The sequence below is a fragment of the Hippoglossus stenolepis genome, chromosome 18, assembly GCF_022539355.2.
Source record: "Hippoglossus stenolepis isolate QCI-W04-F060 chromosome 18, HSTE1.2, whole genome shotgun sequence".
Lineage (NCBI taxonomy): Eukaryota > Metazoa > Chordata > Actinopteri > Pleuronectiformes > Pleuronectidae > Hippoglossus > Hippoglossus stenolepis.
Window position 1 is genome coordinate 9,648,736 of NC_061500.1, and position 13,132 is coordinate 9,661,867.

At 42.8% G+C, this 13,132-nt stretch overlaps 1 protein-coding gene across 1 annotated transcript; it reads right to left on the reverse strand.

Moving 5' to 3' along the window:
- Positions 1-519: 519 nt before the first annotated feature.
- Positions 520-12,610, reverse strand: nup155 (nucleoporin 155). The gene is made up of 34 exons (XM_035185230.2): positions 12,447-12,610; positions 12,039-12,201; positions 11,427-11,564; positions 11,195-11,291; positions 10,972-11,042; positions 10,799-10,891; positions 10,056-10,319; positions 9,896-9,969; positions 9,689-9,780; positions 9,494-9,591; positions 9,221-9,388; positions 9,002-9,102; positions 8,699-8,869; positions 8,477-8,587; positions 8,177-8,271; positions 8,001-8,086; positions 7,677-7,812; positions 7,494-7,560; positions 7,289-7,404; positions 6,477-6,580; positions 6,148-6,281; positions 5,768-5,959; positions 5,351-5,489; positions 5,125-5,260; positions 4,870-5,023; positions 4,673-4,777; positions 4,365-4,519; positions 4,067-4,196; positions 3,863-3,976; positions 3,606-3,726; positions 3,390-3,500; positions 2,806-2,942; positions 2,590-2,696; positions 520-1,778 (listed from the first exon to the last, which is right to left on the reverse strand). The coding sequence occupies exons 2-34, from the start codon at positions 12,175-12,177 to the stop codon at positions 1,640-1,642; spliced, it is 4,095 nt and encodes a 1,364-aa protein (XP_035041121.1). The 5' UTR covers positions 12,178-12,201; positions 12,447-12,610; the 3' UTR covers positions 520-1,639.
- Positions 12,611-13,132: the final 522 nt, after the last annotated feature.

Below are 13,132 nucleotides of genomic sequence, written 5' to 3' on the forward strand. Positions count from 1 at the left end.
ACCTTCGAGCATGTACACGTGAACCCCCGCTATACCGCCATTGATTAAATAAATTCTTTGGGGAAAAGAAATGGCTTCTTCCTTGGGCCGTGTCCCACCCCTCCACAAAATTGCATTGAAATCGGTTCAGTATTTCTTTGAGTAATCAGCTAATTCCCAAATAAACATAACCCCCTTGGCGGAGTTAACTATTAAACACCTTGTAACCTAACATTGGAAAGGGCAGTGTGAACTGAATAAAGGTTATTAGAATTTATGAAGCACAAAAGCTAAGATGATTGAGCCTGGTGCAATGTCATGTTGCTGCTCTCACTGTGGATTACAACAGAGCAAACCCCAAATTTATTCCACTTACATTTTTTTTCTTTCTACAAAGATGCCTTAAGTCACATTTTAATTGACGTGCTTCATGAATTTTAATGCATTTCTTGATAGGACATAAGGAAGCATAATGTGTTCAGAGGTTCATACTAAACTATGAGCTCACTGTATTAAAATTAAAGAGAAATTAACCCACGATTAAGTCAAAATTATTTTATTTTTAACGAGGCTAAAAGTTTAACATAATTGTAAAATACAGTGCACAGCTAATTGGAGAAAAGGACCCTTAGTAATTACTGCATTGTTGTAATGACTGAGAAATCCTGAGTGTTGTTTTCAGATTAAAGGTAATCATGTGAATTACTTGACTCCCTATCCAGTGTCACATTATCAACACGCAAATACATCCTCTCCTTCCTGCTGAATACAAAAGTAACACAAAACAACAAAGAACAGGGTTTCGTTGGTTGAACTAAGTAACAAGTAGTTTTCCCCCAAACAACCTCATACACAAAATCAATTACAAGTTTTATTTCTTCATAAAAAAAATGTTTTTTTATCAATTCTGTTTCTCAACGCAGACCAAAGTTTGCAGTGTGGCACCGTGAACTGCACTGTGTTAAAAAACGTTCTGCATTCATTACAAAACCACTCGCTCACACAACAGCACTGGTAAATGTATCAAGTCAAGTAGACAAACCGCTCACTGGAAATAATACACATGGAAATAATGTGGGGGTGAAGGACCTTTGGCAGAAGATCATGGCCGAGTTATGTACATAATTACATTCAGAACTGTTTGGAGGCTGAAGCAGAACAACATTTTACCCCTGTGGTGAAAAGGCTTTACTCTGGTATATTGTGTAAAGTGTTTTCATATGAAAATATCCCAAATTGTCATTAAGTGCATTTTCAATATACGAAAAAACTAACCTGTAAAATTCTGAATGATTTCTTCTTGTTCTATAAACAAAGGAAACTGAAATATCTGCCCGAGCTACTTGCACACAATGCAAAGCCTCTCTCCTTTTTGCACTTCAGCCGAATGTTGAGCTGTATAACAAAATGCATTAAATAAGTTATAAAATGTGTCTCCTCAGTTCTCCACCTGCTTCCAACAAACAACAAACACTCACCAAACACATCAGACTGAAGGAAAACTCCGCAGTGGAATACAAACATCTTCACGTTCTGTGTGTTGATGATGTTATCACACTTTCTTTTTAGTTTTTTTAGATCAGGTGTTAGATTGAGGCCGACAGTGTGAGATCCAGAGGTCACCTGTCCCGTGTCCTGATGAAGGATGTTATTAGTAACGTCAGTGAAGTTTCTCTAGCTTCGCCTGCAGCGACTTGAAGTTGCCGATGGTTTGTTGAAGAGCCGAGTTCGGGCTGAGAGACTGCAGCTCCACCAGGTAGCCACAGATGTTGTCCAGACACACGTTGGTGAATCGGCGTCTGAAATGGGTGGAGAACAAAGCGTTTGACGTCACTGCAGGTTTGTGGCAGGTTTTGAGAGATAGTCACTTTCTTCTGGGTTCACGAGCGTCAGGGAATTCAGTGTAAACCTATCGATTGCTTTAACGGTTCCCTGTTTCTATATTGGCTGTGAAGAGATCTCTTCCTAAAGCAAACCCAGTTTAAATTATGTACAAACCAGTCCAAGGACTTTCTGAATGACAAATGTCCCAACCAATTGAATAGACATTTTAAAACGGTGAGAGTCTAGCATCTCTTTTCTTATTCTTGCCTACTCATTGTCTTTTTTTCTTGCAAGTTATCGTCCACACGCTTGTGATGAATGTTATTAGGTGTTGCTCAGTTCCAGTGTGCAAATTTCTTCTGACACGGTCTCCATACAACATAATTTCAATTGTCTAGTTCAAAATACTGCCAAACAACACTGATAGTCTGAGATGTCACCAGTCTCACTTTCCACCTTGCTGGTTTAAAACATCCTGGCATATTAGGATGGGGAGGGGGAGTCACTGACTAGCAGGCTGCAGCACCAGCTAGTGGCCGGCTGAGCTGAGGTGGAGGGACAGGAACACACAGGGATATTTTGCATTTCGTCCCCGATTACATACATTTAGGAGGGACTTTCATCCCAGCCAGTAAGAACAAGAGAAACATTATAGCTACCAATATTTCAGGGTACATTTTAAAAGTGAGAGTCTATTCTCTGATCAAGGGCCCATCTAAAAACAAAGCCAGCACTACAACGCCCACTACAGGCCAGCAGCTGAACGCCCACTCAGACAATGATTACCTGTCATAGGTCTGCACTCTGCTGGGATCGTCCACGTATCCCGAGAGCAGCACGTGGATGCACTCGACCAAGTGGAGGGGTTTCTTCAGCCGCTGCCAGCAGGGATCCTACAGGTGAAAAGACAACGAGGGAGGATAATGACAATGTAGAATCAAACTTTAACATGAGCGGAGAGGTGATTCAGTGAGAAATCATATTTAAATCATAAGCATGTACCCGTGTTTTGAAGAGTTTGTCATAGACTTCTAAAAGACATGGCAACTGGACTCCGATCTCCTGCATGGTGGAGGCGACAAATCCCACGTCCCAGTGGAATCGACACACCTCCTGCTCCAGGAACTTAACCAGGATATCTACAATCACAGGTCACATCCATTAATATTACTACTGCATACTCAGCGTTCATCTATTCATTCACTATACTGCTCATCCTTTAATGGTTAAAGGGTTTCCGAAGCCAATCCCTGCTGAAATGAGGAAGGACACGTGGTGCACCCTGCACAGGTCGCCAGTCTATCACAGGGCTGCGTACTCAGCTTTATCATTACTGGAGAAAATGCGTTTGGCCTCTGACATAATTGATTCTGTGACATGTTTGAACAGGTCTGATGTAATGGGAGGCTAATTAACCAATCACCTGCACGACCCTACAGACTTGTACCACAGAGACATACTGACATACATGATGCAGGGATAGGAAGTCTAATTCAATTACTGTTAGCAAACTAGCGATGAGCAAGCTGGAAAATTCCGACTAGTGGAAAACTGAACATAATTGCAGGATGGTATGATTGACTCACCCAGAGGAAAATATCTTGGCGTTCCAGCATAAATCCTTCCCAGTGAAACCAGTTTCAAACTAAGAGACCTCATCCTGTCTGCTGGAATCATGGCCAGGGTGTCTCCCAGCTCTGAAAGACACATTTCAAACATTTGTAATTTACATTTAAACATTTAATGCACACTATGTCATAGGAAGGGCACATGGAAAATGTTTGCATGGACGTTACACTTACCTTTGTCCATGATCTCCTGCCACAGTGATTGGACCAGCATGGGATCAGAGTGTCCCGCGCAGTGAACGATGGCCAGTTTGCACTCAGATAATTTGTAATGGTCCGCAAACTCCCCATAAAGCTACAAAATAATAGGATAACAAACATTTTTCCATTATTGTAAAAAAATATATATTTATATATATATTAATATAAATAAATCATCCCTAAGCAGCCATTTAAAATCCCTGACTCTTTTTACTGATGCTGCAAGTTACCTTTGTGATGTCCATGAGCTCCGAGTCCAACTGAGAGATGGCATTTTTCACTGAGGGATGATGGGAGTGCTGTCTGATCAGGGTATCCTGAATTTGTACTTGGATACGCGCCAGCTAAGAAGAGGCAACAAAAACAATGAGATTGTTAACTTAGAAATGGATCAAGCTTAATTCTCCGCTCACAAACGGCCGCCACACACATACCTCCATCTTTTCTTCCAGCCCGTGAAGGAACTCTCCATCGGAGGCCTGAGCTGAGATGCAGGAGGAACTCTTGGCCGACAGAATGGCTCGGGCGATGTACTCCAAACGCAGCTTCAGAGAGATCTCAGTGCTGCACGACCAGAGAATAGAACAATAGGGACCTTTTTAATCATGTAACAGTTCAAAAGGGTCCATGTACCGTGTATACAGTATATGGAATATGTGGTAACCGTGGTTTTCTCAGTGTTGCAGGTTAAATTCTGGATTTCGTTGTTATTCTGTTGTTGTGTATCCTAACCTGAGCATGTCAGCGAGGCAGGACAACACATTAGCGGCCTTGCCGAAGTTTCGGTTCTTCTCGTAGTAGCGCCACAACAGGTCCATGTTGTGCACTTTGTTCTGGTCCTGTTTGATCATATGCATTAGGTGTTCCTCCAGGTATGGAGAATTCACCTGGACAACAGATGGAAAAGGAAAAGGCAGCTTTTAGAAAGACAAGTACTCACACCAGCAGTGTTGCCAAATTAAAATTAGAATGTGATTAAAAGAAATTACATTTAGATGCAAGTCTCAAATGAAAACAGAATTAGAGCTTGAACACACTACCTCGAGCAGCTTGTCAGTCAGGTCGGCCTGAATCAGCCAGTTGTACAGAGCGATGTGAAACAGCTCGTCCTGGGACCTTTGGGCCAGACCGAGCATCTGCTCAAACTTCAAGGGAAAGACATGATTTTCATTAGAAATTCAGATCATGTGCATGGCTGTGACAGGAAATGAGCATCAACTGTCCCCTTCTCACTCACATGAGCTGTGGCTTCTTCATTGCTGAGCATGTTGGGGTCAGAGGTCATGACGGGTGGCCCGGGCTGCTTCGGTACACTGGGGGACTGAGGGGCAGCTTTGCTCTGGTTCACCAGCTCCTGCATTGTGTCTGTGATGCACTTATAACAGCCAAGTCTGGAGGGAGAGGGAGGATGGGAGAGAAACGTTGGTGACAGCTACAACAGCCATCGATGACACAACAGCCATTGATGACACTGACGTTTTCCCAATCTTACCTTTCCAGGAAGGCCTGTTGTCCCACTCTGTCCTCCTCCGGCTCTCCGTTCTTGTAGAAGTGGGGTCCCAATCTCTGTGGATCCTTCTTCTCTGCTGCTGTGAGGCACAACTCAAGGACTCCCTCGTAGAAACGCACTGTGAGACAGGTTAATAGAGTTAATATTGGAGGCACTGGTCTATAAATAATATATCTAACAAACACAGAGAGGGTTTTTGTGTCTGTACCGTGTCTGTACTGGGAGCAGACAAGCGGAAGGTCTGTGTGTTGGCTGATTTGCTGATAGAGACGCAGGGACTCTCTCAGTGTTCTCTCTTTATCCACTTTGTTCTGGACCTGTTTGGAGCTCTGCAGCAACTCATTAGCCTGATTGGGAGACACAAGCAACAATTTAAACACTGAGACAATGAACCAGTGAGAATGAATCAATATCTTTTCATGCCCACGGATGCTCTTAGAATTATCCCGAGCATTGCAAGAAATGTGAACGCAAGAAGCCAAGACATAAATAAAAGATAAAAGCTGCTGTTCTCAGAATCTGCTATAAAATGTGACATATTTAACCACATCATCACTGTTTAAGGTTTTCAAATAATTTAATATTGTAAGAACTTTCCAAAAAAACACTGTGTGTGTGTGTGTACCTTGGAGCAAACGCTGTCATCGCTGCTGTACAGCAGGGGACAGATGTCCCGCAGGTGAGTGCTGATGGCATCCACAGGGGCATTATCTTTGATGTAGACATTAATGAGAGCTGTGACGAGCGCTCCAGACAACTCTTTGCCCCGGATCACTATGTCCTTAAAACTTGCTCCCTTCATCTGCTCTTGAAACTCCTGCAAACATAGAAAAAAAAATAAGAGTGGAGAGAGAAATAGCCCCCGCGGGGACAAATGGTGAAGAGTTCATTGTGCACCAGAAAACAAAAAGCATCATATTCATGGAGGCATGTGGGTGAACACTGCAGTGATGATGCATGAGCATCTGCTTGTAATGCAGCAGAAGGGTTTGCGCACACATTTACCTTTGGCAGTTCAGACATAATGAGGCTGAACTGATGATCACAGAGAAGTTTCCAGAGGGCCAGAGTCTGATAGGAGCGATGCACTAACTGCTGAATGCTCTGCAGGGACACTTTCTCATAAACCTGTGCCTTTGCTGGATACAGAGGGGGAAACACAGAGAGACAAGACAAGGTATGAAGATATGAAAACATCAGGCATAACACTGAATTGATGAAAGCAAATATGTTTTCTGTATTGTACATCCACGACGATAAAGTATTTTAATATTATTAATATAACTGATAAAAATAAAAGGCCCCAAAAGATATTCAGAAGAACCTGCACTCACTGTGATATTTCCTCTGGAGCTCCTGCTGGACCTGCTGAGTGCTGGCTCCATCAGGGCGCATAAATCCCAGCAGCCTTTGCTGCAGGTTGGCAGGGGAGCTAAAACTGACAGACAGCAGAACAGATGTTATTCAAGAGAGCTGGGAAATCACGACACCTAGTTACAGCAGCGTTTTAGCATATCTGTGTCCTCCTTCATTTGTACAAATAAGAATACGATAAAACCAGAGTATACATATTTATATGTACTCTGGTTTCTTCATATAAATACAGCTTTGATTTATTTCTCAGTGCAGCACAAAATAGACAGAATTAATAACATGCATAAATTAAAGGCGATATTAAGTTTCAATGTCAAACGGACACAAATTTGAGAACCTAAAGAAATTAAAACTGGATCAAAGGACAGAACGTTATGAAACGCCGTTTGTGCAAACATCTTAAGAGTTTTAACAACATAAACATCTGTGTTACATCTTAAGCATCTCATTTTGGTGTATTAATGCACAGATATTTCTCAGCCAACTGGTTGTTCCATTCTTGTCCAATAGGGGGTGCCAAAAAGGAAGACTGATGTACAGCAATAATCTAGTTTTAACATTGATATAGGCTTAAAGGTACAACTGACCAGTGTGTGGTTGTAATTGGACACATTTGACTGGATCAGCAATCTTTGATCTTTTGAATTCAGTTATGTCTGTTCTTTGACTCTGATTAACTTTCATTTGTAGCTCGAGACGATCAAATGTATTTTTAACTTCAACAAACCAAATTGATTTTAAACAAGACAGCAGGCAACGAAGGAGCTCTTACCTTGCAGCATTGAGAGATGATGGACTGAACTGAGAGTTTTTATCAAGAAACTCCCGTAAACCACAGAGCTCCAGCAGGACCGACTCCAGATCGAATGGTCCAACGCTGCTTTCCAACTGTGCGGATGACAGGTAACTGTTTACTAAACACTACTAGTATAATAACAAAAATTAAATCTGATGCTTGAAGTAATTATACAACTTACAATATTGACAGTCTGGTTTCCTGTACTCATGGCTTTCTCAAAAGCAAGGCTCCCGTCCCAAATATTTCTGTGAGGTTAGCAGGAACAGAAGAGGAAGATGTGTCACAATCACTGCATCTACACTTCTCATTTAAGACAAGCCTATAAACTTAAGCTCACTCTCAGAGATGAGGATTTACGTACCCAAGAATACGAGCAAAATAGATGCAGATGCCGTTGTGCTTCCCTGAGAAAATCGCCTCTGGGCCAGCTGACATGGGCGTGATCGGGGCAGAGTGCATCAGTCCGAAAGGTGTGGCCAGAGCCGGTGGAATGATACCTGAATGGGGAGTAACAGAAATCACAACACTTTAAACATGGATTTAATGAGTTTTCTCAAACGTCACAAGTGAAAAGGTCTTTGAATGGCATTCAGCCCTGTCCACCCAATAAGACAAATCCTTTTTCTTTATTTAAACCAACCCCATCAGGCCCAGTTGACAGTATTTACTTATCATATATGTTTACCAGGAGCTGGAGAACTCATCACAGGTCCAACAGTGCTGGGAGATGCCATGGCTGATGGGAATCTCATCTGGGCTTCTCCTCCATATCTGATCATGACCACAGAAGAGGTATTTTTTTTAGTTTTTTTCAGTGGGAGTAAGTGTTAATATATCTGTGTATAGAAATTTTTATCTGACCTAAAGAAAGATTTGGTGGCCCATTGTGAAACCTCTCTGTCACACGCAGAACTGGAACAAGCCAGGATCAGTGCTGTGGCACAAGCCTGCTCCTCCTGCACAAAACATACAATTTATAAGTATTTTGTGTGTGTGTAAGTGAAACACACTTGAATATTGGACTAAGACTGCATGCCTTAATCACGCATGCAGGCATTGGTGTGCAATGCAGGCTGCAATCAGATCATGTACATGTTTAAGAAGGCTTTCCTCCTTGATAAAGGGATTATAAAAACATTAAACCGTGATTATTGTTCGTACCCTGTGCAGCTTGAAGAAGCGTTCAATCTCTTCACTTTCTCCTCCAGTGCAGCTCACCAGCAGATGACGGAGCTGATCTACTGGCCGCAGTTTTTGGAAGATATGACTCCCCTGCAGAACGGCAAAGAGCGCACATTAAATACGCAAGATCAAGTTTTATCGCACCATAACAACATGGAGCACGATATATACTACAGGATGAGTCATGACAGGAGTTTTAACCTTTGCAGAGAGGAGGACAAACTTCTGCGGGGGGATATTGTGCTGCTGGACCACCACCGGTGAGTCAGTGAGGGGGATCTGCTCCTTGTTCAGAGGAGTATATATCTTGGTTGGCTTCTCCTCGTTAAGGGCACAAAGAGCCCAGGAGTGGCCATCAACGTTAGACATCATCTGCAAAAGAAGAGTAGAAAGTATGTTTTTATAAGCCAAACAAATTAATCAATGAGCTAAAAAAAAATGATGCAATCTCTACTAAGGGAATAAGTGTATAATCCATTTACTGCATCTTTCTCATGTACCAACCTGAGTCTCCATCAAGGGTTTCTTGAAGGGAAAGGAGTCATGATTGATGCACCACAGCACGTCATTGTCCTCTGACTCAGAAGCAGCCATTAGCAGAACCCCTGCAATATTTAAACAAAGCAAAAAAATTATATTATAACATTCTTGCCAACAGTGGTCCTGTATAGTAGTGTGCTGAACCTGGCACTTAAAAAAATCTTAACCTGAGAAATATCAGACCTTTGCTGTGTAGTGCCTTATGAACCTTTGCAGGTTTCTGCAGAGTAGAAGATGCAGAAAACCCCGGTGGCAGACGGACGTGGACCAAAGCTAGCAGGCTCGGTCGATCCGCCACATGCTTCAGGAGAGGATGGGCAAAAGGTGTGGTGCTGAAGTAGAGGCGCACACCTATAAAAACACAATATGTGCAGACATTAAGAACAAACTATCACAATACCATATGCGTAGCCCACTATTCTTTATTTATTTTTACTAGTGTTCAGTAATTTTCACCTGCATGAGTGACAGCGAGCAAGTGACAGTCTGAGGACTCAGATCTATCAATCACAGAGATCTGGACAATGGGTTTGAAGACAGAGCGATCAATTGTCCTGCAACGGAAAGAGAGTTTTAAAGAAACTTTCCTATGAGCAGATTTAATAACTGTTGTAAAAGAAAAAAATGTAGGTTTGTCCAACCCAGACATACCTGGCTATGTTTCCAGCAGCTGCAACAATGGAGTTTTGGGACAAGGTGGCCACACGACTCATCCCCTGCCCGTCGGCACCCAGGTCATACACCTAAATAAGTGGAATTGTTATTTATGCAGACCACTGACAATCACCAGCTTCCCTGTTAATCACATACAGTCTCACGTGTGATAAAACTGCGATGGTATCCAGTAAATAAACATACCTGCAGGACACCTTTCTCAGACCGTGTGAATAATGTGTTGCGGGAGTTGTCGATAGCAATCTGCACAATGGGGTCTGTGGAGCAATAGGGCAGCAAAAAGTTAAAAGCAAAGTTTATTTCGATAATCTTTTAGCTCAACGTGGAAATGTCTCTTTCTCACCATCTTCAGAAAATGAGAACTGGAGCACAGAGGGGATGAGGAAGGACAGAGAGCTTTTGGAGTGGTTGATTTTTCTGCAGCGCTGGCTGAGCCAACCGGCCTCGGCCTGGTAAGCTATCTCATACAGACACCCGTCCTTTCCTGCCATAAAAATACGCCCCAGGTCCGTGGAGGTGATGGAGAGGATGTAGGTGTTGTCTGTGGGGATGGAGAAGAGGGGGTCTGGGAGCAGCTGCATCCCACCAGCCATGCTGTCGTTCAAACCTACAACAGAACAGAGACACAAACATGACCCAGATAAACCGTTACAGTTACATAATATGATGAATGTGTGATACGCCCACACCCCAGTTCCCTCCATATGCTACCCTGTTGTCTTAACATGTACCGCACACCGAGGCACAGCATTTATCTAAGTACTGTGTGTATAAGGAGTGTAATACAGTTACAATAGGACAGTTTGAATACAGCAGATGTCCTTATCGTGCAAATTTTCTAAGGCAATGAATATCTGCCACTTGTTTGCAGGTATCTATCTAAGCGGCAATGTATTTAACCAAAAGCTGCCATATTTTGCATGGCTAGTACCAGATTCCCCAGAGGACTCATGAAAAGACGTTAAATTCTTAAGCAAAAATTTGTATTAATCTAATAACTGAGAAACTTCAGCAGAATCTTCTGACATCTACAAAATCTCAGGCTAAAGGGAGCGACTGCAATGCAATGTCACTGTGTTGACTCACCAGCTTGGCCCTTTGGGAAACTCAGCCCGAGGATTACTACATCCACAGAGGTGGCCAATACCAGGAGGTAGTGAATGTGTGGCTGCAAAATCCCTGAGAAGAAAGACACACATCATGAACATTACTCACACAGAAAGTAAATGAAAACGGTGACTTTATGCATCTATACGTACCTTGTTTTGGTTTCACAAGACCCACAGCGAGAATCGTTTCAATAAGGCCATCAAAATAGGCCACGTCTCCTCTGCAAGGAACACAAGAGAAAAATATAAATAACTGAAGTTCAACATATTCAGTAAAATTCTGAGTAGTGCATCTAATTGCCCTTTGTGGTAACATGTTCTTCTTTATAAAATCATGGATCTTTTTCACCAAATCTTAAATCAAGCTACTCACCCATCCTCATAGTTCCACATGAAGATATCATTGTCAATAGTGAGCCACGCTCGACAAATTTCAGGAAATACTCCCATCATGCAGTTGCATTGCATATCTATGAAAACGGTTAAGGTGAAACTCAAAAGGTCTTGACAAAGGATCAAACATCTTTGCATTTTTCATCTGATGGAAACCTCTGGGTGCAACTGAGAGCACTGCAATAGTTTTTCCTGAAGCACCAAAGGGATACGGCTGAACTGCTCCACCAGCTCGGGCGGCAGAGGGATCCGGCGGACTGCGCTGAGCTCCGGGAGGTTCGGCACACTCACTAAACCCGGTCCTTGAAGGGGGTAGTCCATGTCTGACACTCCGGAGAGGGAGGGCATATCTATCAACACAATCAACAAAAACAAGACTGATCAGGGGACAATCCTTGGACTCAGCGCTGTGACGCATTCAAAACAAAATATGCAAATCATATTATATTTATATTTGGCTACCAATCCTCTGCCTTACTTTTGTCTTTCAATCACCTTATACTTAACATACTGTATTGTCAATATCTCCATTAGCACATACTTCTTTACAGTGACAGCTTTGAAGTAGTTCTGGTGGCTGGACTTTCATCTCACTGCAGTGAACTTATTCTTGACCTATTCTGACCTTTTGTTATTTATTTGTGTTTGACTATTGACTATTTCCCTCGGGATCAATAGAGTATCTATCAACCAATTGTGATATGTGCTTCGTCCACCCTCCTGCAGCCCTATGGTAAACAGAACCACTTGAGTCTGGGTGTCTCATGTTGGGGGGGTCTTCCCTTCCTCCTCTGCTCCTCCATCCCTTCACGCGTGAGACTTACTGTGTGCGGGGACGCTGAGCAGCTCCGACAGGTCCGGGAAGCAGCGGTCCTCCTGCAGGTGTCGATCGATAAGCCGGGAAGAGTTCTCCAGCGCCTCGGCGAGCGCAGCGGCGGGGCTGCTGGGTCCAGCGCACGGCATGACTGTGCTGAGCTGCTACCGTATCTGCAGATGTGAAGGCAGAGAGCGAGTTAGCCACGCTAGCCGAGGTGTCGAGCGTGTGACACAGACAGAGACACCGGGGGAAATGCACTCCGCTGTGGGTTAGCGGACGTCTTCAAGCTGCGGCAGGTAGAGGAGCACCGGCGAGTTAGCCGACTGCTAGCATTGCAGCCGAAGTGTTTAGCTACAAGCTAAGTGCTAGCTAACAGTGAAATTAAAGGTGTTTCAGAGTGAACCCGGTTATTTACCCGACTGAGACGACTCCGCGTGATGCCGGGTTATTTAGCTGCGATGTTTAATTCACCAGCTCAGCAGCAGGATTTAAAATAACACACCCAGCAAACACAGACATTAACCCGCCAACCTCATGCACAACACAGGAGGAGCAGGCGCTAGGTTTTCTTCCGGTCAATTCATTTTTCTTCTTCGTCTCCTTAATTTTCCAGGGAGGAATAAAGTACACTGCTGCCACCTACCGGTCAACCGTTTTCAGCGTATTCTATGTGTACACTTATATTATATTAGAATATTACAAATAGTACCTTTTAGCAACTTGGTAATCATCATTCAAATGTATTTACTACAGCAAGATATTGAATATGGTGTTTTATTAGTTTAACATGCTTTTGTCAATGTTTTGAGATGCTTACTTTTTATTTTGCTCCTCCTATTAAAACAGTTGCTCAATTTGTGAAAAGTTGTCTTATCTGTGGAGACCATATTAGAGAGTCATCTCATTTAGCATGTTGTTATTTTATCTTGGTCCTTTTCACATCTCTTTCACTATCTTTTATTTTGTCATTTGATCTCTTTACCCGCCTTTGATGTTTCCTCATTTCCAATTTATGATAGCACTTCTTCAGTTCCTTTTATATCTCCTCCTTTTATTTTATTTCCTACAAGTCTGTTTGATTTCACATTGTCGTCCTTTATT